Source organism: Vigna unguiculata, chromosome 1 (assembly GCF_037176805.1).
Source record: "Vigna unguiculata cultivar grain cowpea cultivar isolate G323 ecotype 2 chromosome 1, ASM3717680v1, whole genome shotgun sequence".
Taxonomy (NCBI): domain Eukaryota; kingdom Viridiplantae; phylum Streptophyta; class Magnoliopsida; order Fabales; family Fabaceae; genus Vigna; species Vigna unguiculata.
The window spans coordinates 36,437,380-36,461,655 of NC_140792.1; the positions used below are offsets into that span (position 1 = coordinate 36,437,380).

General features: G+C 37.6%; 3 protein-coding genes and 1 non-coding gene across 4 annotated transcripts; 2 read left to right on the plus strand and 2 right to left on the minus strand.

Annotated features, from left to right (window-relative positions):
- The first annotated feature begins 95 nt into the window (after positions 1 to 95).
- LOC114172014 (elongation factor Tu, mitochondrial-like) lies at positions 96 to 3,533 on the plus strand. The gene is made up of 10 exons (XM_085666754.1): positions 96 to 277; positions 391 to 466; positions 543 to 635; positions 721 to 795; positions 1,239 to 1,343; positions 1,447 to 1,537; positions 1,659 to 1,864; positions 2,616 to 2,699; positions 3,068 to 3,415; positions 3,468 to 3,533. The coding sequence occupies exons 1-10, from the start codon at positions 96 to 98 to the stop codon at positions 3,531 to 3,533; spliced, it is 1,326 nt and encodes a 441-aa protein (XP_085522880.1).
- Positions 3,534 to 6,316: 2,783 nt separating this feature from the next.
- Positions 6,317 to 7,450, minus strand: LOC114172013 (uncharacterized). The gene has a single exon (XM_028056753.1). It carries the CDS (start codon positions 7,448 to 7,450, stop codon positions 6,317 to 6,319), a length of 1,134 nt encoding a protein of 377 aa, XP_027912554.1.
- Positions 7,451 to 16,816: 9,366 nt separating this feature from the next.
- Positions 16,817 to 22,507, minus strand: LOC146888928 (uncharacterized). The gene is made up of 2 exons (XM_085666759.1): positions 17,956 to 22,507; positions 16,817 to 17,448 (listed from the first exon to the last, which is right to left on the minus strand). Exons 1-2 carry the CDS (start codon positions 22,505 to 22,507, stop codon positions 16,817 to 16,819), a joined length of 5,184 nt encoding a protein of 1,727 aa, XP_085522885.1.
- On the plus strand, positions 21,797 to 21,905 carry LOC146888929 (small nucleolar RNA R71). The gene has a single exon (XR_014984860.1). It is a non-coding gene; the product is annotated as a small nucleolar RNA R71 (small nucleolar RNA).
- Positions 22,508 to 24,276: the final 1,769 nt, after the last annotated feature.

The following is a 24,276-nucleotide window of genomic DNA, read 5'->3' on the forward strand; positions in this document are numbered from 1 at the left end:
GCACTCACTGCTCTTCGCTTTTGTCTTCCTTCTCCTAAAACCCTCGCCTCTGTACTCCATAGTTAGGGATTTTCATTCTCCTCATCACTTCTTCAATGGCCACTCTTCTTCTCAGACACTCCTCTTCCACTTCTCGCCGCCTCTTCCCCTTAGCCTCTCAAATCCACTCTTCCGTATCTCGTTCTCCTCTCTCTACTCCCAATGACTCCACCTCCACCTCCTTCTATTCTTTCAATTCCAATCCATGGTGGAGATCCATGGCAACTTTCACCAGAACGTAACACTCTCGCTTTCTCTTTTTCGTCGCAAAATTTAAAATATACAAGTAACAGTAATCGTTATTAGTATGTCTTTTACTTGTTTTGTTCATCGTATTGTTTGACTTTGCAGGAAGCCTCACGTTAATGTCGGAACTATTGGACACGTGGATCATGGGAAGACCACGCTAACTGCGGCAATCACCAAGGTCTTGATTCACTCTTTGTTTAAATGTGTGTTGAGGTGGATGTTTTGGTGTTTATTACTCAATTAGGTTTGATCAGGTGCTTGCGGATGAAGGGAAGGCTAAGGCTGTGGCCTTTGATGAAATTGACAAGGCTCCTGAAGAGAAGAAGAGAGGAATCACCATTGCAACGGTATGGAATCGCACTCTTTTGGTCTTGCAATCGATTGTGTTGTTTTCTGTTGATATGTATGCTTGCTCTATATTTCGGTTTTCAGGCTCATGTGGAGTATGAGACTGCAAAACGACATTATGCGCATGTGGACTGCCCTGGACACGCGGATTATGTTAAAGTAAGCTTTCAAATTTGGTTTAGTTTCTCTAAGAATGTTTTTTTTTTATTGGAGTTATCAATTGCCTAACGGAAGCTGGGTGGCTAAGTTGTGGCGAACAAATTTAAGCAATTTTACCTTGTATAATAGTTAATTGTGGAATTTAGCATATTTTAGTGCTTGTGTAGCCTGACCTTCTTTTCAAAATGAGATGGAAAATTTATGCTAGGAATTTGGAAGTAGATTAGTTTGTAACAAAATATATTTTATAGGTATTGATTACACTGTATATTGGCAACAACTGCATTTGTCAGATTCCTATTTTCCATGAATGCTGGTGGGTTTAGCATTCCAGCTTGCCTTGATGTACTTACTAGATGGTTTATCTAATGGTTTTATTTAGTTTAAATAACAAATTAATTCTTGTTCACTGTATGCTTTATAATTGTCTGTTTTTTTTTCAGAATATAATTACGGGAGCTGCCCAGATAGATGGTGGTATACTTGTTGTATCTGCACCTGATGGACCAATGCCTCAAACCAAGGAGCACATTCTTCTTGCTCGCCAAGTAGGTATTCTACTGATGTGGTTTGTATATATATACCTAGAACGTCTACACCTTTCTCCTTACTTCTAGATTGACATATTTTATCGTTAAATGTATTATGCAGGTTGGTGTGCCATCTCTTGTTTGCTTTCTAAATAAAGTTGATGCTGTTGATGATCCAGAGTTGTTAGAGCTTGTAGAAATGGAGTTACGTGGTAGGGTGTTTCTCTAAGGCTTCTCTTCTCTTGTCCATGCTCAGAAAATGAATAAACCTGCTTAAGTTTCTGTAATCTTTGTGTTTGCTAAAATATGTTTTTATGATAATGTTTTTTGCAGAGCTACTGAGCTTCCACAAGTTCCCTGGGGATGAAATCCTGATCATTAGAGGTTCAGCGTTGTCTGCTTTACAGGGTACAAATGACGAGATTGGAAGACAGGCCATTCTAAAATTAATGGATGTTGTAGATGCATACATTCCTGACCCTGTTCACCAACTTGACAAGCCCTTCCTAATGCCAATTGAAGATGTGTTCTCAATTCAGGTAAAAGGACCTGAACTTTATTTTTTGGGTTAATTTTTGAAGAAAGCAGATTCATTGAAGTAAAGATGGCCTCAGTTATAAAATTGTTACAATTTGTAATGTAAGTCTTGTGTTTTTATCATGTTCTATCACTTTCCATCTGCTCCAGTATAAACACCGTTTAGGTAACGACACTGTTTAAGAAGTACTATTTATTATTATTCTGTTTACGTTAAAATTGCTTTAAATTCCTTATATGCTCCTTCAGTTCACTCAAACTACAGCAATTATTGATGTGCTTAACATCATAAGCAGATGGGATTATGAACACTGGAGCATATGTGGAATAGATGTTTATAATACCGGTCATCTTTGTAACTATGGTCACTTTAACAAATTCTTTCTTGTTCTTCTAAATCTCTAGTTAGGTGAAGGATAAAATTTCAAAATCTTAAATTTCAAATTCTTAATTCGGTCTAGGGTTTTTGAAGAATAAAAAAGGAAAGGAGGTAGCATTTGTTACGGCCTTGCTCTTTGTAATGATATGACGCAGTGGTAATTTAAATCTTAACATAGTGCTTTAAAAACTGTTGTCTCATATAATTGTTTTTATTCCCTTAAAGAGAATATCAAAATTTCTATTTTCAACACTTAGTTCTCTCAAAATCTGCATTTGTTTCATTACATATATTGGATTGTATGGACATAAATAAATATGGGGGCAATGGTTTCCATCATTTCAGCTGCTTTATATTTTTCATTTGTGATGAAGGGACGTGGAACAGTTGCCACTGGCCGTGTTGAACAAGGCGTCATTAAAGTCGGTGAAGAAGTAGAGGTGTTGGGTCTAATGCAGGTATGTATGTTCATTGAGTCATTTCCTATATATAGCTGCCCTCTGATCCTTCCTGTTAATAAACTGATATTAATTATTCTTTCAATAAAAACACTACAGATTAATCAGAAACCTTTCATTAAAGACAAAACATCAATGTATATTAATTTCTTACAAACAAACAATAAACCAGTCGAAATTATTCCCCCCAAATAAACATTTCACATTTACTGTGCTTGAAATAGAAAAAAATGTAAAGTATAATAATGCTTGCATGGCTTAGGATCTTATTTTCATGCAGTATATATAACAGAATATTGGATGGACCCACATGTCAAATCACTCTCTTTGAGGTTCCCTGGTTTATCAATGGTCACCGTCTGTTGAAGGAACCATGCTTCCTCATGCTTGATGTACTTCTCAACTTCTTCTTCGAACTCTTGATAAAATTCGAAAACTGGTCGTTTAGGTTATCCCTAGCATTAGCCTCGTCATCATCTCGTAGTGGTACAGGTGTAACGTTGCTCTGCTCCCGACCGATGTGGGACACGGTTCTAAGTTTACCCTTGGCACGTCGAATGAAACTGTTGAAAGTTTCATCGTTATCAAGTGAGGTGTTATCTGAGTTCGCCGCACGACCATGTTGTCCCTTCCAAGCGCGTGTGGTCTCTACTGCTGGATTAGCAGCACGCCACCTCATCCTCGGATCATATCCAGCTTCACTTGAAGCAACTCTTGTTGCCTTTCCATGAACCTTTGAACATGATGAGTTCCTGTTCCATGATGCAGGTTGGTTTGAAAAGTGTTCGATGCAAGGTATATGGTTTCTCGACAAACTTGGTTAAGCTCAAATGATTATAAGTTGAGTTAGTGTAACTTGTTTTATAGTGTGTTATGAGGGTGTAAATGGAAGATTATGAACTAAAATAAGAAAGAAATAGTGACATGTTTTGAATAGGTATGTGTATGAGGACTAATTGTTTTTCGTAGGAGCTATCCAGTTAAGATTCTGAACAGCGATTAAGAAGAGCTTTTTCTAATTTTCCACGGAATATAATGGTGTCAAACTCCAAAACAACCAAGTACTGATGTATATACAGTAACATTGAACCATGGCCAAAGTTGACGGCTTAGTCCTAATCTTCTCAAGGAAATAAAATAAAAGGAAGAGATTTTCTTTAAGTACTTGATAATTCTATGGTTAGTATTGTATACTGCTGTTTTAATTATCTGTTATTATCATAATAAAAAGCAAAAAAAATAAACATTAACATTTATCTCTTTCATCAAAAATCAGTATCTTCCTCTCCCACCCTCACAAACATGAGAGTTTTCCATGGAGCAGCTAGATGGTATCAGATTCCAAGAGGACCCTTCTTCAGAATTGGCGAAATAAACAAAAGTTTCAGTTGCAGCTTGCAAGAATCACGTCATTCCCATATATATAAGATGCTTATGTGGTTATGGGTAATTATTATTCGTGTGTCTTTATGTGGAAATTAAACAACTCATCGCACTTGTTGAATTTTAAATTACAATCAGAGAGCCAGAATGTAAGTGGCTCCTACCATACCAAACATTAAAACGAATATGTTTCTGGAATTTTATTTTTGCATGTTCATGGTGTAGTGTATCAACCGTAGTTAAATTTATCTCAATCTAACGTTGCTGGTTGAGTATTGCTTCCACATTTATCTCAGTTAATAGATAGTTTAACGTTGTCATGTTCTTTCACAAAAGACAGAAAGAGAGGGGGGGAAAGCGAGTCCAAGTCATGCAGCTCGAAAGAAACAAAGTTCTAATTTTCAACTCACGCCAAAGATTTCTTCTTTCTTATACCATTTACTCTTCCCGGTTCCACCGCTGATTTATGTCACTACCACCATCTTTTAGAAAACAAACCATTATGTACCAAACTTGACACTTCTAGAACCAGTTATTTTGACTCAAATTCAAAATACTGTACCAGCTTTTCTGATTCCCGTAAGTGTTTTTTTAAGGTGGGACGGTTGTTATTAGAGAGAACTTTGACTACACTAAGGTTCGAAACTACTTTATTAAACCTAACAATCACATGCAAGAACTTATCTGCTTTTTCATAATGGTAATGGGGTTTTGAATTTACCACCATTAATAAAAGACTTGAAAATTAGTTCACTATGTAACCAAGTAGAGTTAACAATAAACTATACTTTGAAATGGCGTATTTTAGAGACTAGAAGAAAAAAAATTTCTTGCGAATGTTACTGTATTATAGTTAATGGGCTCCCTATATTTAGAGAAGTAATATTTTTTTATTTGTTTTATTATTATATTAAATTTATAATTTTAGAATTTATAATTAGTTGGTCATTTAATAAATTATTAAAGAATATATTATGTTTAAAGTATTACTTCTCTGAATAATTATTTTATTCATTTGATTTATTATTAGACTGATTTACCGTAAAAATAAAAATATATTTCAACTCTAACCTTTAATATCTAATAAATTATTATTTTAGTTCTTAAATAGTATTATTAGTTTTTTAAATTTAAAATCTTCATACAAATCTCTAAAATGCTCGAATTCTATATTGAATCGATTTAACCCACGGTATGTATTTCTAAAGATTATTTTTAAAATTATTTGATTTTTAAAATAAATAGATAATTATTTCTTTTAATGTGTGTCCTTATACACATATGTTGTCTATTGTAATATTTATCTATTATAATATAACAACCCTGCAGAAGAGTGATACAAAATATCATGAGACGGACCTTCAAAGATAATGCATCAGAATTAATATACAAAATATGAACTCTTCTTTGATTGTTTTCAGGTTTAGCTATTGAGTCAGGACATCATAAGACGGGGCTGGAGGGCCACTGCAAGGTGACAAGATGAAACTGTCACAGCAAAGAATGGTCCATCTTGTAAGTGAAAGAGATTGTAAGAAGATTTGTTGCAGCTGCAGTTGAAGGGATTATATTTTGGCATTTTTTAGCTTAGTTCAAATACTACCAAATATATTCCAGTGATAAACAAGTGAAAGCAGTGATGCATACCTTTAGTCCCTCATTGAAAAGCCATTAAAAAAAAGCAGTCTTAAACGTTGACAATAAAGCAGCATAATAATGTCTCAATGGTTTCAACTTTCAAGTACCACCTAAGATTTACTAATGCAACCCACGTTCTTCTTGATTTTTTCTCTCTTAATAGTAGAAGGTGGAAGGGAGTAAAAGGAAACTCGATATCAATCCTACTGAGGCACATACAAATTTGACTAATTAATGCTCAACGATTTAAAAGCTAAACAAGGGTGCTCGAAGATGAATACAGGCTAATTTTACAATTCAACGTTGGAGCATATCCCAGTTGGGGAACAAGTCAACAAGATCAAGAAAAGTATACTCTGCATACCTCTTTAAAGGAGCAGTCAAAGTGGATTGCTTATTTTCGTGTGGATCTTCCAAGGTTCTTATGACCACCAAATTACCATGGGAAAGAAAGATGCATAATCAATAAACAGATACAATAAACGAGCCATCTTCATTACTACAATGAGACATTCCATGGTTATGCACAACACTATCTAAATAATTTCAGTATTAGAACCCTGCGGAAGAGTGAAAAAACAGAATTGAAGGTATGGTTATGCCTCCAGATAATGACCCTTGTATGCTACTAATAACTCCTCTGCATTTTCTCTGAACTGTGATATATACTTGTCCAAGAACATCTCCTCAGACAAGCACAACACATGAATATAACTGGGGACTTTCTTGCAGAGATTTTTTGATTTCAACAGTTGGAAGACTTTATATCGAGGAAGCACGCGATCCTCCATGCTGTACATTAAAATCTTAGGCTGGTGAATAAGGACTGACTTGGGCAGCATAACTGTATGCAAGAAGAATTTCATTCCAACTTTCAACTTCTTCTCTGATGTTCTAAACAAAGTCGGGGTTCTCTTGAACATTTGCAGGCCCTCATCCTTCGAAAAACCAAAACAATTAATTAGTTTCAACTTTCTCTCAAATGTTTTATCGCTCAAACAACTTAATGTATGAATTGCATGGACAAGCATTCTTGAATTTTCACGGAAACCCAAGTCTACAGCTCGAGAAACATTGTTTTCAATAGTAGACCGCTGTGCAACGAAAAGCCTTGGATGAAGTTTGAGTAGCAATGAAAGATGAGTCCAAAGAATGCCACAACTCTCCAAGAAGACGACATTCTCCATAATTCTTTTGTACTTTGGGAGTATCCAGCCACATCTGTGCAAAACAAGAATAAAATCTTTCTGGTCGTAGACAATTTTCCTAATAGCTTCAACTGAGGGGACCAATGTTTTCTTCAAGCTATGAGTCAAAATGGAGGGATTCTTTGAAATGAAGCTGCATAACTCGTAACCCTGGAATCCAGACATCTGAAAGAGCTGAATTTTGGGTCTCAAGATTTTCTCAACGTTTGTAAACAGTATCTGGGGTCTTTGACGAATCAGGGAGAGAATCTGGCTTTGGGAAAAGCCTATTTGTTTGAAGAAAGTGAGCACTAATAAGGGGTTTTGAGGGAATCTGAACCCTGAAACACGTTTGGAGACATAAAGGGATTGGGTTCTGGAGAACTGCAAGTCGGAATTCAGGTAATCAATTATTGAAGTGGTTTCGTTGAAGTGTAGGCAACGACTTTTGGTTGAGAAAGAGAGGAAGAATGTCATAGACTGATAAGAGACATGATTGAAAAGAGAAGATGAAACAGCATGGTGTGACTTGAGAGACTGCATTAGTTCTGTGATCGTAGATAGTAGATGAATGAATGCTTTGTTTAGAATCAACCAAAAAACAACGTATTTTTTAGGTTGTCTATTTCGAATTTGAAGTCACCAAACGTTGGCAGCCCTAATCAAGATAATCCCCAAATCTGATTCTCAAGGGTTTCAAAGAACCCTAAATCCCCAATTTCTTTAACCTTTCGTCTCTCGCTTGGATTTCAAACCCTTCTTCTTCATTGAGCACGGCCAAATCACGATGAAGAAGACTGAACCCTTTCTTGAAGTTGCGTTCTCGTCGACGGTGGGTTGCTTCGCGGGGGTCTGTCTGGTCTGGTTTTTTGCAGGTACCGTGGTGGCTGTCGCATTGGCGCAATCGACATCGATTTCTGTCACGGTGGCCTGCGGTTCTGTTTGGAACGGAGGTGGAGGATTCTCGCAATGTAGGTGTGTTCGCGTCTGGTTTCGCGTCTTCTCCGGGCAGCTTTTTTCGTCGCAGGTGGCTGCGTGGTGGCCGGCGCCGCAGTGATGGGGATTTCGCGTCAGAAAGTGCCCTCGTCGTCGATCTGATTCGCAGTGGTTCTGAAACGCGTGGCTTCGTCAACGTGTGGTGGTTCGTTGTGGCAGCCTGGTTTCGTGAGACATCTGCTGGCTCTGGTTTCGTCGCAGCGGAGGTGGCTCGCAACACCGATCTGGTTGTGTTTGCGTAGGTGGCTCGCGACGGCGGCGATCTGGTTCGGGACGGCGGCTTCGCAAGCGGCAATTTGATTTTCCAGGCCCTTTTTTTGGCCGTCAATGGCTGTGGTTTGCTCTAAAGTGTGCCGGCAGAGATTCCGTTTAGGGGTTAGTTCATGCGCGTGGGAGAAGATAAAAACCTGATAAAATTTTTGTATTAAAATAAATACCTATAAATATTTAGTTTCAGTATAAATAAAATATTCAATGTTTTGGTAGTTTAATATTTTTTGTGAGTAAATTAAATCAAGAAGTTAACAAAATATTCAAGTTTAATACTTTTTGCAGTTAATGATCATAGTTAGTGAAAAATGTTAAACATCAGTGTTTATGTATATCATGCGAATATTGGTTGTTCCAAAAGAAAATTAATATTTGGCCAGATTACATACATGTGATGGTAAAATGTGATAAATAGTAGGTTTTGTTTTGGTTGATGATAAATCAATCCAAAGATGAATAAGATGGGTTTGTTGTTTGACATACTTCATTATCAATGTTTAGTCGTTACAACAAAATATTCTTAGTAGTTAATATTATTTATATTGTTGTCCAAAGAATATTGATGATGCATTAGATGTCTTGAGATGTGTTAAACCATTATTTAAATATATTTATAATTATTTATTTTTATGATGTGACATGGGTGTTTTACTTTTTTAATAATATTTGCTTTATTAGGAGTTAGTCACTTTTGTGGTTTATGTTTTATGTTTAAGTTTGTGTATGCCTACATTGTATTTATGCTTTCATAAACTAGCATGTTTGTCTCCTAAATTATTAAGCTTTCCAAGTTTATGCAAGGATCAAATGTGTTGGATTGATAGAAGACCAAGGAACAAACAACAAAACCCTAAGTTCAGCTCTGCACCTAGAGCTAAGCAACATTCGGGTTTGGCTGGATTCAGCCCAACCGGATTAATCGAGGATATGGGTAATTTCGGACATCACACAAACGTAAGCCAGCCCACACTTCACCGGAAGAAGACAACACCTTTGTGTGATAGGAAAGCGCAACACCTTCCAATGAGCACGAGGAATGAGCAAATTCTGAAGAAAATAGGGAAGTTGTAGATAAAAGGTGAAGAGGTCGGGGGAAGAGAATATTATTTTTTTTATTCTTAAAGACATCATTTGTCCCAAGTTTCGTTTCTCTTTCTTCGATTTGGTCATATTTTTATGAAGGACAATGATATTTTGACAATTTTCTCTTATAATCTGATGTGACTTTTTTTATGTGTTAAAATATTTATATAAATTATGATCAATTTGATTATTTTTTGTGACGACATTTAAATTGTTAACCAAAAGTGAACAACGACAATCATGTGTCATTTCGTTATTTTTTTTATTTTTTAAATTTTTTAAAAAATTTTAAAAAATTGTTCACATCCAAGTCAACATTATGACACATGGCAGTGTCATATGTCAAGCAAGTGTCATTACCACATACAAAGTCAGTATTATTGTCACATATTTTATATTTAATTCATACAAATTTTCGTTAATTTTATTCAAACAAATTGAATTGAATTGTCTTTTATTCTAACAAACTAAACTGAATTTAGTGAACCGAACAACGATATGAACCAACTGTTATGAACCAAACATTTTTTCTAATTACATTTTTGAATCAAACTATATTAATTTTAATTTGGACTATACTATTTTAACCGAATTGTACTATATCAATATTGTTCATAAAGTGTTTTTAAAAATGATAATATTAATTTCAATTCACTATCGTGCTAAATTTAAATGTATAGTCAAAGTGATTAACAATACGAAGCAAAACTATTACATTTTATAAATTGTTTTCTACTTTTAATTTGTTTCATGTTTTCAAAGATTCGTATGAAAGCCAATTTCTCGAAGGAATTGGCTCAAAATAACAAATCCAACCAGCAAAGTATATGTTCAAATGAATCGAGAACAAAAAGCTATACACAAAAAACAAAAACAAGAATAGTTATTTTCACCATCATATAAAATAAAAATCATATTACAACGAGATAATAATTTTGTAAATTAAAAGGAAAAAAGAAAATATAATAGAAAAATACAGGTAAATATAGATTTAAGTTATATAAAATAAATATTAAATTTGTTTGTACACCTAACACAATTTTTTGCATGATCAAGGTTCTAGTTAGAAGCTTTAACCTTTATTTATTTATTAATATATATATATATATATATATATATATATATATATATATATATATATATATATATATATATATATATATATATATATATCGGAATTCAATTTTAACCATTTTTTCTAATATATAATATTATAAATAATCCATAGTTCAATATAAGTTGATACATTATATCAAGTTTTAATTTGTAATTTAATAACTTATAATATTTTTGTTGATATTGATATTTATTACATATTTTTTGTATCATACATATTAATATGTATGATAAGAAAATATACAATAAAAATTAACATCAACAAAAATATTATAAATTATTAAATCTTGAAGTCTACCAAAATAATAGTGCAAAAATATGAGCACTTAAGTTTTGTAGGAACATGTCTAAAACTAAATCTTAGAAGTACAAGATAGAGATTGTCCATCATCAAGCAACTTCCCATCATTAAATTTTTCTTTTTTCTTTCACCATGATATTTCCATCAACCAATGGAGAGTTTAAAATAGAAATTGAATCATCCAATCAACCATTAGGCTCCCTTCAATTGAAGTCAAAGTATACTAATAAAGATTGATAAGGAGTAAAAGATGCAAAGAGAACATTGTCCTTTAAAAGTTTCTTAAAAAACAAATTTAATTGAAAAGTATCACAACATTAAAATCGAAAATATTTTATTGCTTACAAAAGAGCAACAATACGTAACTCTTTTATATGATTTCATCGACAAAAGCAAATGATTTTAAGCAAAGAAACAATTATATACATTCGTTTAAAAATTCAAAAGAGGAAATACCGACTAAAAGTATAAAACTCCTATCTATACATTCGTTTAAAAAATAAGAAAAGAAAATTAGAGTTGACTCAAAATGAAAAAAGTTGAATATAAAGCATCTATACTAAACAAACAAGTAAAACCTATATTACATAAATTATCTTTTAATTTATTTATTCATTTTATTTATACTTATCACAAGTTAATGCATTTTCATAAAAAAAATAAAATAAAGAGAAAAATGGTCAATTTTTGAACCAGAATAACCCTGTCCTAATATATAATTTTTTCTACCTCGAACAGAATTATTTCTCATAAAATATACCTAAAATTTACCAAAAGATACCATTTAACTAAATAAGTTAAACCAGACACGAATTAATTCATTTATCTAAAACTTTAAATTAAGTCAATAAGATAAAAATCACTTCAAATATTTTCTGTCGGAGCAAGAAGAAAAAAACATTTGTAACAGAAAAAAAGAAGTATGTATGTGCTCCGAAACATTATGAGAGTGCTCGAATTGGGCCGCACGAATATGACAGGTCGGTGTCGGGTGCCCATTCTAAAACCCTCGCTCTTCGCACTCACTGCTCTTCGCTTTTGTGTTCCTTCTCCTAAAACCCTCGCCTCTGCACTCCATAGTTAGGGCTTTTCATTCTCCTCATCACTTCTTCAATGGCCACTCTTCTTCTCAGACACTCCTCTTCCACTTCTCGCCGCCTCTTCCCCTTAGCCTCTCAAATCCACTCTTCCGTATCTCGTTCTCCTCTCTCTACTCCCAGTGACTCCATCTCCACCTCCTTCTATTCTTTCAATTCTAATCCATGGTGGAGATCGATGGCAACTTTCACCAGAACGTAACACTCTCGCTTTCTCTTTTTTGTCGCAAAATTTAAAATATACAAGTAACAGTAATCGTTATTAGTATGTCTTTTACTTGTTTTGTTCATCTTATTGTTTGACTTTGCAAGAAGCCTCACGTTAATGTCAGAACTATTGGACACGTGGATCATGGGAAGACCACGCTAACTGCGGCAATCACCAAGGTCTTGATTCACTCTTTGTTTAAATGTGTGTTGAGGTGGATGTTTTGGTGTTTATTACTCAATTAGGTTTGATCAGGTGCTTGCGGATGAAGGGAAGGCTAAGGCTGTGGCCTTTGATGAAATTGACAAGGCTCCTGAAGAGAAGAAGAGAGGAATCACCATTGCAACGGTATGGAATCGCACTCTTTTGGTCTTGAAATCGATTGTGTTGTTTTCTGTTGATATGTATGCTTGCTCTATATTTCGGTTTTCAGGCTCATGTGGAGTATGAGACTGCAAAACGACATTATGCGCATGTGGACTGCCCTGGACACGCGGATTATGTTAAAGTAAGCTTTCGAATTTGGTTTAGTTTCTCTAAGAATGTTTTTTTTTATTGGAGTTATCAATTGCCTAACGGAAGCTGGGTGGTTAAGTTGTGGCGAACAAATTTAAGCAATTTTACCTTGTATAATAGTTAATTGTGGAATTTAGCATATTTTGGTGCTTGTGTAGCCTGACCTTCTTTTCAAAATGAGATGGAAAATTTATGCTAGGAATTTGGAAGTAGTTTAGTTTGTAACAAAATATATTTTATAGGTATTGATTACACTGTATATTGGCAACAACTGCATTTGTCAGATTCCTATTTTCCATGAATGCTGGTGGGTTTAGCATTCCAGCTTGCCTTGATGTACTTACTAGATGGTTTATCTAATGGTTTTATTTAGTTTAAATAACAAATTAATTCTTGTTCACTGTATGCTTTATAATTGTCTGTTGTTTTTTTTTCAGAATATGATTACGGGAGCTACGCAAATGGATGGTGGTATACTTGTTGTATCTGCACCTGATGGACCAATGCCTCAAACCAAGGAGCACATTCTTCTTGCTCGCCAAGTAGGTATTCTCTTGAACATTTGCAGGCCCTCATCCTTCGAAAAACCAAAACAATTAATTAGTTTCAACTTTCTCTCAAATGTTTTATCGCTCAAACAACTTAATGTATGAATTGCATGGACAAGCATTCTTGAATTTTCACGGAAACCCAAGTCTACAGCTCGAGAAACATTGTTTTCAATAGTAGACCGCTGTGCAAAGAAAAGCCTTGGATGAAGTTTGAGTAGCAATGAAAGATGAGTCCCAAGAATGCCACAACTCTCCAAGAAGACGACATTCTCCATAATTCTTTTGTACTTTGGGAGTATCCAGCCACATCTGTGCAAAACAAGAATAAAATCTTTCTGGTCGTAGACAATTTTCCTAATAGCTTCAACTGAGGGGACCAATGTTTTCTTCAAGCTATGAGTCAAAATGGAGGGATTCTTTGAAATGAAGCTGCATAACTCGTAACCCTGGAACCCAGACATCTGAAAGAGCTGAATTTTGGGTCTCAAGATTTTCTCAACGTTTGTAAACAGTATCTGGGGTCTTTGACGAATCAGGGAGAGAATCTGGCTTTGGGTTTTGAGGGAATCTGCACCCTGAAACACGTTTGGAGACATAAAGGGATTGGGTTCTGGAGAACTGCAAGTCGGAATTCAGGTAATCAATTATTGAAGTGGTTTCGTTGAAGTGTAGGCAACGACTTTTGGTTGAGAAAGAGAGGAAGAATGTCATAGACTGATAAGAGAATTGATTGAAAAGAGAAGATGAAACAGCATGATGTGACTCGAGAGACTGCATTAGTTCTGTGATCGTAGATGAATGAATGCTTTGTTTAGAATCAACCAAAAAACAACGTATTTTTTAGGTTGTCTATTTCGAATTTGAAGTCACCAAACGTTGGCAGCCCTAATCAAGATAATCCCCAAATCTGATTCTCAAGGGTTTCGAAGAACCCTAAATCCCCAATTTCTTTAACCTTTCGTCTCTCGCTTGGATTTCAAACCCTTCTTCTTCATTGAGCACGGCCAAATCACGATGAAGAAGACTGAACCCTTTCTTGAAGTTGCGTTCTCGTCGATGGTGGGTTGCTGATAGAGGCCGTACCCCACCAAATTAAAACATATTAAATGCAGTACATGAAAGTGAACCAAGTCGTCTCCCAACGACCAATATTTTCATTCAAAGCCAATTTTCCAGATGAACACAACAATAAAACACAGGGGGGAGGGGGGTTGGCAGACAGATTCAGAATGCTAATCAATAGATTAATTTAAATGCTACAGTGACTAAAACCGTATTGACATCCCTGATTCAAACGCAATTTCACTTATCATAGGCCACCAAATTAACACCAACCCTGCCTTATCTCAATCCACTAGATAATAATTCACTAAGCGAAAATTACAATCTAGCTTCATGATGCAATTAAGCAATGCACACATCCTTAAATTCGTGACAGCCAAGCTACATACATTAAGCATGAACGTATCTTAAACAAAACACATGCAATTACTCTGTAAATTAAGCATTGACAGATTCACCACATGCATTCCACGAATTCAGAACAAAAACATGGCAGATTTCACAAAACAAGCACAACCTCAAAGCTTCATTGCATTTTTCATCAAGGAGTCAATACACAAATTTAGCTAGACATGGAAATGAGTAATTAAACACTTCAAAACTGAAATCACAAAAATCAGAACCAAGAACCAAGAACCAAGAACCCTTCAAATCTGAAAACGCAATTTAAGAGCAAAAATTGAGATTTCAAAGCTTAAATGGAATGCAAAACAGTGTTATCATATATAAATGCGAAAACCCCATGAATGGGTATTGTTCCAAGTCAATAAAATCCACAAACCGAACTGCCCAACCAAGAAAACGAATTCCAAACGTAAAACCCTCAATGGGTGCTGTCAAATATGCATAAAAATGGTAAAAATGAGCCAAAAACGTGAAAAACCGCAATGGGGACGTCCATGGAAGCTTGGAGAACGAAAATGGAGGTTTTGAAGAGAGGTTGAAGATGAATGAGCGACTGCCTTCTTCTCATGCAGACCTAATTCGTGGTCATATCACCCATGCCACTCAGAATTACAAAACTGCCATTATAAGCCGCAGAATTACAAAAATGCCACTATGGGCCTCAAATGTTGACCCATTGACTTTGCTGACGTGGAAATGACATGGAAATGATGTGGCAATGATGTGGAAAGTTTCTTCAACTAAATATTAATGTCCAAGCTCCAAAATTGCTTCACCCAAATACCTAAAAATAATTAAAAACAAAAATTAGGCCAAATAATGTGAAATTAGTCCAAATTCGGAACAATGGCCCAATAAAGCCCAACAGATGAAAAACACTCTAATGATGAACAATTAAGCACTAATCAACTGTCTAATGGGTGCACAAAGGCTAGTGGAATAGAAGAAAATAATGACTCATCAAAATCGACCATACTTACCCTTTTGCACTCCTGGGCAAAATTAAAGAGTAAAGCAAAGCAAGGACATCACAAACATAACAAGAGAGACAAAAAGACACAAGACAAACAGACACATGACAAACGGACTCGACACAGACAAATGGAAACACATCTAACACAGAAGGATTCAAAGCTGCAAGGTATCCGTGAACATCATCCAAGCAGTTCAAAACATGTCAAGTACTCAGTTCAGCTTAAGGAGAGAATTGAAAGCAACATAACCTCACGAAATATGCACTGTATCACTCAAATCTCTATGCTACTGTTTACTCTCAAAGCACCCTTGAAAAACAAACATCAAACAGACTTGGCAAGCCTCTAGAACGAACAACCAAACCAGAAACACATGCAGGTCAAGATCAGAAGGACTTTTCAAGGTTGTAATGGGGCTGAGGACAAGGTGTGGAACATATGGATAAGTAGCTAAGCAACCAAGGAAATAGAGGAGCAGTGGGTAATAAGTCTCAATCAATCATGAAAGTAATCCCAAACACCAACACTTCCAACTTCGGTTCTCACACAATGCTCAAATCCAAACTCCTTTTTATTTCTTTTCTTTATTCTCTTTTCTTTTCTTTTTTTTTTCTTTTTCTTTCTTTTTTTTTCTATACAGAGAACATGCAGAGAAACAACAATTTTGAAATCCCACTTTGGTGTACAAATGAGCAATTCCAAGAACCAACAACAAGTGCGCGCACAACCACACTTGTTGTGCGCGACCACACTTAATTGAGCACCCATTCCCAAAACAATTCCAAAGCTCCAAAATTTCCTAAGGTAGGAATAATCATGGTTTTTCAGGCTAAGGGCTTGTAATGAGCTGTAAAACAATGAAAGGGTATGCAGGCTCAAAAAGGGGTATCAACGGAAACAGTTCAAGGTAGGCTCATCTGGTTGTAGGCTCACAGAACAAAATTGCCTAAATCATATCCCAACATGCATGTGAATCAGAAAGGCATTCAGAAAGAGTCAAGCCAAGGCCACTGTGCAAGCATTCAAGAGGCATATATCACACAATCAAAGAACAGAGAGTGGCTCAAATTCTTACACAGGGTAAACTAATTCCAAAAGCAAGTTGACATGCAAAGACAAAGCAAGGATAACAGTTCACAGAATAACCAACAACTCATCCTCCAAGAGTGAAATGAGTGTTCCAAACAGAAAGCAAAAACATAACACACTAACTAACACTAATTAACAAAAATGAAACAAACAAACGGAAACAACAACAGACGGACAGACCTGGACAAGTGCAATAAAAGTAAAGAAGAAGGAGAAAGAAAGGGAAAGAAAACTCCCTGAATCATGGTGAAATAGCAGTGGGGTCAAGCAGGGAAGTTTCCTCCACAACAGTATCCACCAAGGCAGGATTGCTGAGTAATGGCTTAAGACGATGCCCATTCACTTTGATGCTCTTATCTGTGGACTGGCTTTTGATTTCAACTGCACCATAAGGATAAACATTAGTGACAACAAAAGGACCAATCCACTTTGATCTCAACTTACCCCCCATGAGTCCAAGTCTGGAGTTATACAGTAAAACTTGCTGACCAACAACAAACTCCTTTCTAGCAATGGAGCTATCATGGAATCTCTTGGTCTTCTCCTTGTAGAACATAGAGTTCTGATATGCCTCCAAACGGATCTCATCCAACTCGTTCAACTGCAGCTTCCTTTCCTCCCCAACTTGATCAAGAGAGAAGTTGCATGACTTGACAGCCCAGTAGGCTCGATGCTCTATCTCCACTGGAAGGTGGCATGGCTTACCAAAGACAACCCGATAAGGAGACATCCCTATAGGTGCCTTGTAAGCAGTCCTGTGAGCCCATAGAGCATCCTCAAGTCTATTGCTCCAATCCTTCCTATTGGGCTGCACAATCTTCTCCAAGATCCTCTTGATTTCTCTATTTGAGATCTCGGCTTGCCCATTAGTTTGGGGGTGATATGGTGTAGAAAGTTTTTGCACAACCCCGTACTTTTGAAGCAAAACCCCCAAGGATCTGTTGCAAAAATGGGTGCCTTGGTCACTAACAATAGCTCGAGGAATTCCAAACCTGCAAAATATGTGAGACCTAACAAAGTCCACAACAACTCGAGCATCATTAGTTCTAGTGGGTTTGGCTTCCACCCATTTTGAAACATAATCAACAGCAAGCAAGATGTAAGTGAAACCAAAAGAGACAGGGAAAGGGCCCATGAAATCTATACCCCAGACGTCAAACACCTCACAAAATAGCATGGGTTGTTGAGGCATCTGTTGTCTCCAGGAAATGGCTCCTCCTGCTCGTTGGCATTCCTCACACGTGCTACATATCCTCCACGCATCCTTGAAGATGGTGGGCCAATAAAATCCACAATCTAGCACCTTGCGAGCTGTCCTTTGTGTGCCAAGGTGACCACCAGGTGCAGATGAATGACAAAATTTGAGGACCGAGTCAATCTCATGGTCCGGAATGCATCTCCTGGTAACCTGATCACTGCACATTTTCCACAGATAGGGGTCATACCAAATGTAATACCTAGCATCGCTCTTGAGTTTATCACATTGAGCTCTGGATGCTAGGGGAGGAAAAACAGAAGCAGCAAGATAATTAACAATGTTAGCAAACCAAGGTGAGGAAGAAGTAGAGAGTGTCAACAAACTTTCATCGGGAAAGTCATCCCGGATCGGTGTAGCAGCATCATCAGTAGACCTCTCAATCCTGCTTAGGTGGTCTGCAACCAGGTTTTGTGCTCCGCTCCTATCACGGATCTCCAAATCAAATTCTTGGAGCCAGAGCATCCATCTTATCAGCCGAGGTTTTGATTCTGCCTTCTTCAACAGGTACTTAAGAGCTGCATGGTCAGTAAACACAACAATAGGAGAACCAAGCAGATAAGATCGAAACTTTTCAAGTGCAAAAACTACCGCAAGGAGCTCTTTTTCTGTTGTGGTATAGTTTGCTTGGGCAGCATCTAATGTCCTGGAGGCGTAGTAGATTACCCTCGGCTGCTTATCAATCCTTTGAGCTAGAACAGCCCCTAATGCATAGTTGGATGCATCACACATAAGCTCAAATGGGGCTGTCCAGTCGGGCGCCTGAATGATTGGAGTTGTGGTCAAGGCCTTCTTGAGGCAATCAAAAGCCTCTTTGCATCCTTCATCAAAGATGAAGTCAACATCTTTTTGCAGTAGGTTAGACAGTGGGAGGGCCTTCTTACTGAAGTCTTGAATGAAGCGCCTGTAAAACCCTGCATGGCCAAGAAAAGAACGAACCTCTCGCACAGAAGAGGGGTAAGGCAATTGTGAAATAATTGAGATCTTGGCAGGGTCAACTTCAATGCCCTTTTTTGAAATTATGTGCCCCAATACTATGCCTTGTTCTACCATGAAATGACATTTCTCAAAATTGAGAACAAGGTTAGATTGGATGCACCTGTTTAAAACTCTATCCAAACTATCCAAACATGCATCAAATGAGGACCCATATACAGTAAAGTCGTCCATAAACACCTCTATGCATTTTTCAAGAAAATCACTAAAAATGCTAAGCATGCACCGCTGGAATGTGCCAGGGGCATTGCATAGGCCAAACGGCATCCTCCTATAGGCAAAAGTGCCAAAGGGGCAGGTGAATGTGGTTTTTTCAGGGTCCTCAGGTGCAATGCAAATTTGAAAATAACCAGAAAACCCATCAAGAAAGCAATAATGGGACTTACCTGCCAAGCGCTCAAGCATCTGATCAATAAAAGGCAGGGGGAAGTGGTCTTTTCTGGTTTCTTGAGTTAGCCTTCTGTAGTCAATGCAAACCCTCCAACTGTTTTGCACTCTTGTTGGAATTAGCTCCTCTTTTTCGTTCTTGACTACAGTGAGGCCAGTCTTCTTTGGAACAACATGGATGGGGCTAACCCACTGACTGTCAAAAATGGGGTAGATGATCCCAGCTTGTAGAAGCTTGGTCACCTCCTTCTTTACAACATCCGAGATGACAGGGTTGAGTCGCCTCTGTGGCTGTCTCACTGGCTTTGCTCCATCTTCCAACAATATCCTGTGCATGCATGTTGATGGGCTAATACCAAGGATGTCAGCCAATGTCCATCCAATTGCCTTCTTATGCTTCTTAAGAACTTGCAACAACCTCTGCTCTTGTTCAGCAGTGAGGGAGGTGGAAATGATGACAGGTAGTTTGTCCTCCTCCTCTAAGTAGACATACTTGAGGTTGTCTGGCAGTGGTTTCAACTCTGGAGTACTGGATGCTGGCTGAATATCAGGAACCAGAGGGGAGGGAGAAATGGGTTCCACAACCTGTACCTGAGCATAACAATCAGATGCGTATGTACTTCCTGCAACATGGTTAGTGCAACCTGATTGTATAACATCAAAGTCAATAGGTACAACATCCAGAGAGTGAAACTCAGTAGATTCAACATTATCCACATCATATTCAGCATCATTAGAATCAGAATTAGAATCAGAATCAAAATCATCAATGCATGCAAATTCAGACAACTCAGACACAAATGAATGTTTAAATGCATGCAAAGAGTGGAAATCAGAGATCAATCCATCAACAACATCATCAATAATATCCACGTGAAAAACAGAATGATCCTCAGAAGGATGTTTCATGGCATCCAGAATGTTGAATCGCACAACAATATCATCAAACTCCATGGACAAAGTACCTGCATGGACATCAATTTTGGTTCGTGCAGTTTTCAAAAATGGTCTGCCTAAAATGATGGGTGCAGAACCATGTGAAAATCCCTCTTCCATATCAAGAATGTAAAAATCAGTAGGGAAAATCAATTCACCAACACGAACCAAAACATCATCAACCAAACCTGCGGGGTGGGCAACACTTATATTTGCCAACTGAATCACCACACCCGTAGGTTGCAGGGGTCCAAGTGAAAGAGATTTAAAAATAGATAGAGGCATTACATTTATTGAAGCACCAAGATCAAGCATTGCATTTTCAAATTTATTGTTACCTATGATGCAAGGTACACAAAATGTACCTGGGTCCTTGCACTTCTCAGGAATCTGAGGAACAGATTTACCTATCAATGCTGACACGTTTCTGCCCATGCTGATCTTTTCGTTTCCTTTTAGCCTCCTTTTGTGCATGCATAGCTCCTTCAAGAACTTTGCATATCTGGGAATTTGTTTTATGGCATCCAACAGAGGTATGTTCACCTCCACCTTCCTAAAAGTTTCCAAGATCTCCCTGTCAACCTCTTCCATCTTTTTGCTTGGAATGGCTCTTGGAGGGAAAGGAAGAGGTATGGAAGGTGCAGAAGTAGAGGTGGAAGGTGTAGAAGTCGCACCAAATGTGGAAGGACCAGCTGCATGAGCATCACGCTTTCTCTGAAGTTTGGCAGGGTCGGCTTCCTTTGGAGGTGTAGGCTCAGGAGTGGGAACTTCAATGTTCTTCCCAGATGTTAATGTAATGGCACTCACATTCCTCGGATTTTCCACCGTCTGTGATGGAAGCTTGTCAGAATTCTGAGCCTGTGCCTGGTTTAGCTGAGTGGCCATCTGCCCCATTTGATTTGTCAAACTCTGGATTGAGGCCCTAGTCTCCTGCTGAAATTGCATATTTTGAAGGGTCACCATCCTGACTAACTCCTCCAATGAAGTAGAAGAAGAAGGTGCAGGTGCTACAGCAGGAGCTGGTGTGGGTAGAGGTGGAACAGGAGCAGCTTGTGGTGCAGGTGCAACTCTTTGTTGTGGAGGGGGTTGCACATTTTGAAATTGTTGAGGCTGCTGGTTACCCTGGTTTCCCCATCTTAAATTAGGGTGATTCCTCCATCCTGGATTATATCTGTTTGTTGACAAATCATGGTTCTGTTGTTGATGTTGGGGCCTATTGTTGAAAATATTTGCTGCATAGGCCTGAGGCGTATCCACTGGTGTAGAAGAAGAAGCAGCAGCAGCAGCCTGTTGTTGCAACGCTGGGCAAGAGTCTGTAAAGTGATCAACAGATGTACAAAGGCCACAAACTCTTGCAGCTGGAGCTCTCTGATTGGAAGCAAGTTGATTGACAAGTGAGGTAAGAGCATCAATCTTACTTTCCAACTTCTTTGTGTACTCGGCTGCCCCTACATCATGTACACCTCTAACAACTATGGCATCACTCCTTGTGCCAAATTGTTGAGAATTTGAAGCCATGTTTTCTATCAGTTGCCTGGCTGCAGCTGGGGTTATGTTACCAAGGGCACCACCACTTGCGGCATCAATCATATTTCGATCCATGTGGTGCAAGCCTTCATAAAAATACTGCAGAAGGAGATGTTCAGAAATCTGATGGTGTGGACAGCTTGAACAGAGATTCTTGAACCTCTCCCAGTACTCATAAAGGGTCTCCCCAGATTGCTGCTTGATGCCAGAAATCTCCTTCCGTATGGCTGTTGTCCTTGAAGCAGGAAAGAACTTGGCAAGGAACAATCTCTTAAGGTCATCCCAGCTTGTGATGGACCTGGGTGCTAGGTAGTACAGCCAGTCTTTCGCATTACCCTCCAAAGAATGAGGGAAAGCGTTCAAGTATACATGGTCCTCTTGTACATCTGCAGGCTTCATGGTGGAACAGACGACATGAAACTGCTTCAAGTGTTTGCACGGGTCCTCACCTGCAAGACCATGAAACTTTGGCAACAAGTGTATTAAACCAGTTTTCAGCACATATGGAACCTCCTCCTCAGGGTATTGTATGCATAAACTATCATAAGTGAACTCTGGTGCAGTGAGCTCACTCATGGTTCTCTCATGATGTGGAGGAGGTGGAGGAGGTTGAGCCATGTTATCAGTATGAAAATGCTCAGAATAAACAGTATGCTCAGAATGCAAGGAATGAGGAGTGTCAGGAATGTGATGAGAATCAGAAGAATCAGGAAAAGTCACTGAATATTCAGCATGCAAAGATGGATTCCTAAGATGCCTACTTCCTCTGTGGAATGTCCTATCAATTTCAGGGTCAAATGGTTGTAATTCACTTGGGTTTCCCCTAGTCATGCACTAAAAAGCACTAATTGTAGTGATATTGGCATAACAAAGGGTATAACTACAAGTATACTCAAACGACCTTCAAATGACTTGAAAATTGGTAGGATATTCCTTTGAGTGGTCAAACAGAAGCACAAAAAAAAATCAGATCAAAACTCAAAGCACAAGTATTTTTAACAATTTTTCAAAAGTAAGAAAAATGAAGAAAAATCACAAAAAACATTGCTGAAATGTAGAAAATGGCATTTTATGGAGAATCTGATTTTGCAAACCGGCAAAGCCGGTTACGACAAGGTAGGAAATCAAATTCTACCCCAAATCCATATAAAATAATAGTGATTCTGATAACCAGAGCAAAAGTTATGGTCCTTTGAAGTTTCACTTAAAATCAGTCCAAAATTTTTTTGAATCTCTTAACTCAGACCATACCAATTGCTCTAGCTATTTTTCCTATCAAGTTCAACGTCTTAGAAGTGGGGAAAAAAAATTTCAAGTTAAAACAAGCTCCGTAGCTACCAAAACAAAAATCCAGAAGTTAAATGCCAGATTCGGACACTATTCAAACACTATTCACTACTACAAATGACACTATTCATGCGCGCTGCGACACTATTCACTACACTAAACAGAAACACACAGGAATGGAAACAACCACTGAACTTAACACAACATTAACATCACAATGAATATATACCAACTCAACCACACTTGAACTACACACACACCAAAACACAGAACACAAACACACTGAAAATTTTACTTTGAACGAAACAATTGGTCCCCGGCAACGGCGCCAAATTTGATAGAGGCCGTACCCCACCAAATTAAAACATATTAAATGCATTACATGAAAGTGAACCAAGTCGTCTCCCAACGACCAATATTTTCATTCAAAGCCAATTTTCCAGATGAACACAACAATAAAACACAAGGGGGAGGGGGGTTGGCAGACAGATTCAGAATGCTAATCAATAGATTAATTTAAATGCTACAGTGAATAAAACCGTATTGACATCCCTGATTCAAACGCAATTTCACTTATCATAGGCCACCAAATTAACACCAACCCTGCCTTGTCTCAATCCACTAGATAATAATTCACTAAGCGAAAATTACAATCTAGCTTCATTATGCAATTAAGCAATGCACACATCCTTAAATTCGTGACAGCCAAGCTACATACATTAAGCATGAACGTATCTTAAACAAAACACATGCAATTACTCTGTAAATTAAGCATTGACAGATTCACCACATGCATTCCACGAATTCAGAACAAAAACATGGCAGATTTCACAAAACAAGCACAACCTCAAAGCTTCATTGCATTTTTCATCAAGGAGTCAATACACGAATTTAGCTAGACATGGAAATGAGTAATTAAACACTTCAAAACTGAAATCACAAAAATCAGAACCAAGAACCAAGAACCCTTCAAATCTGAAAACGCAATTTAAGAGCAAAAATTGAGATTTCAAAGCTTAAATGGAATCCAAAACAGTGTTATCATATATAAATGCGAAAACCCCATGAATGGGTATTGTTCCAAGTCAATAAAATCCACAAACCGAACTGCCCAACCAAGAAAACGAATTCCAAACGTAAAACCCTCAATGGGTGCTGTCAAATATGCATAAAAATGAGCCAAAACGTGAAAAACCGCAAGGAGGACGTCCATGGAAGCTTGGAGAACGAAAATGGAGGTTTTGAAGAGAGGTTGAAGATGAATGAGCGGCTGCCTTCTTCTCATGCAGACCTAATTCGTGGTCATATCACCC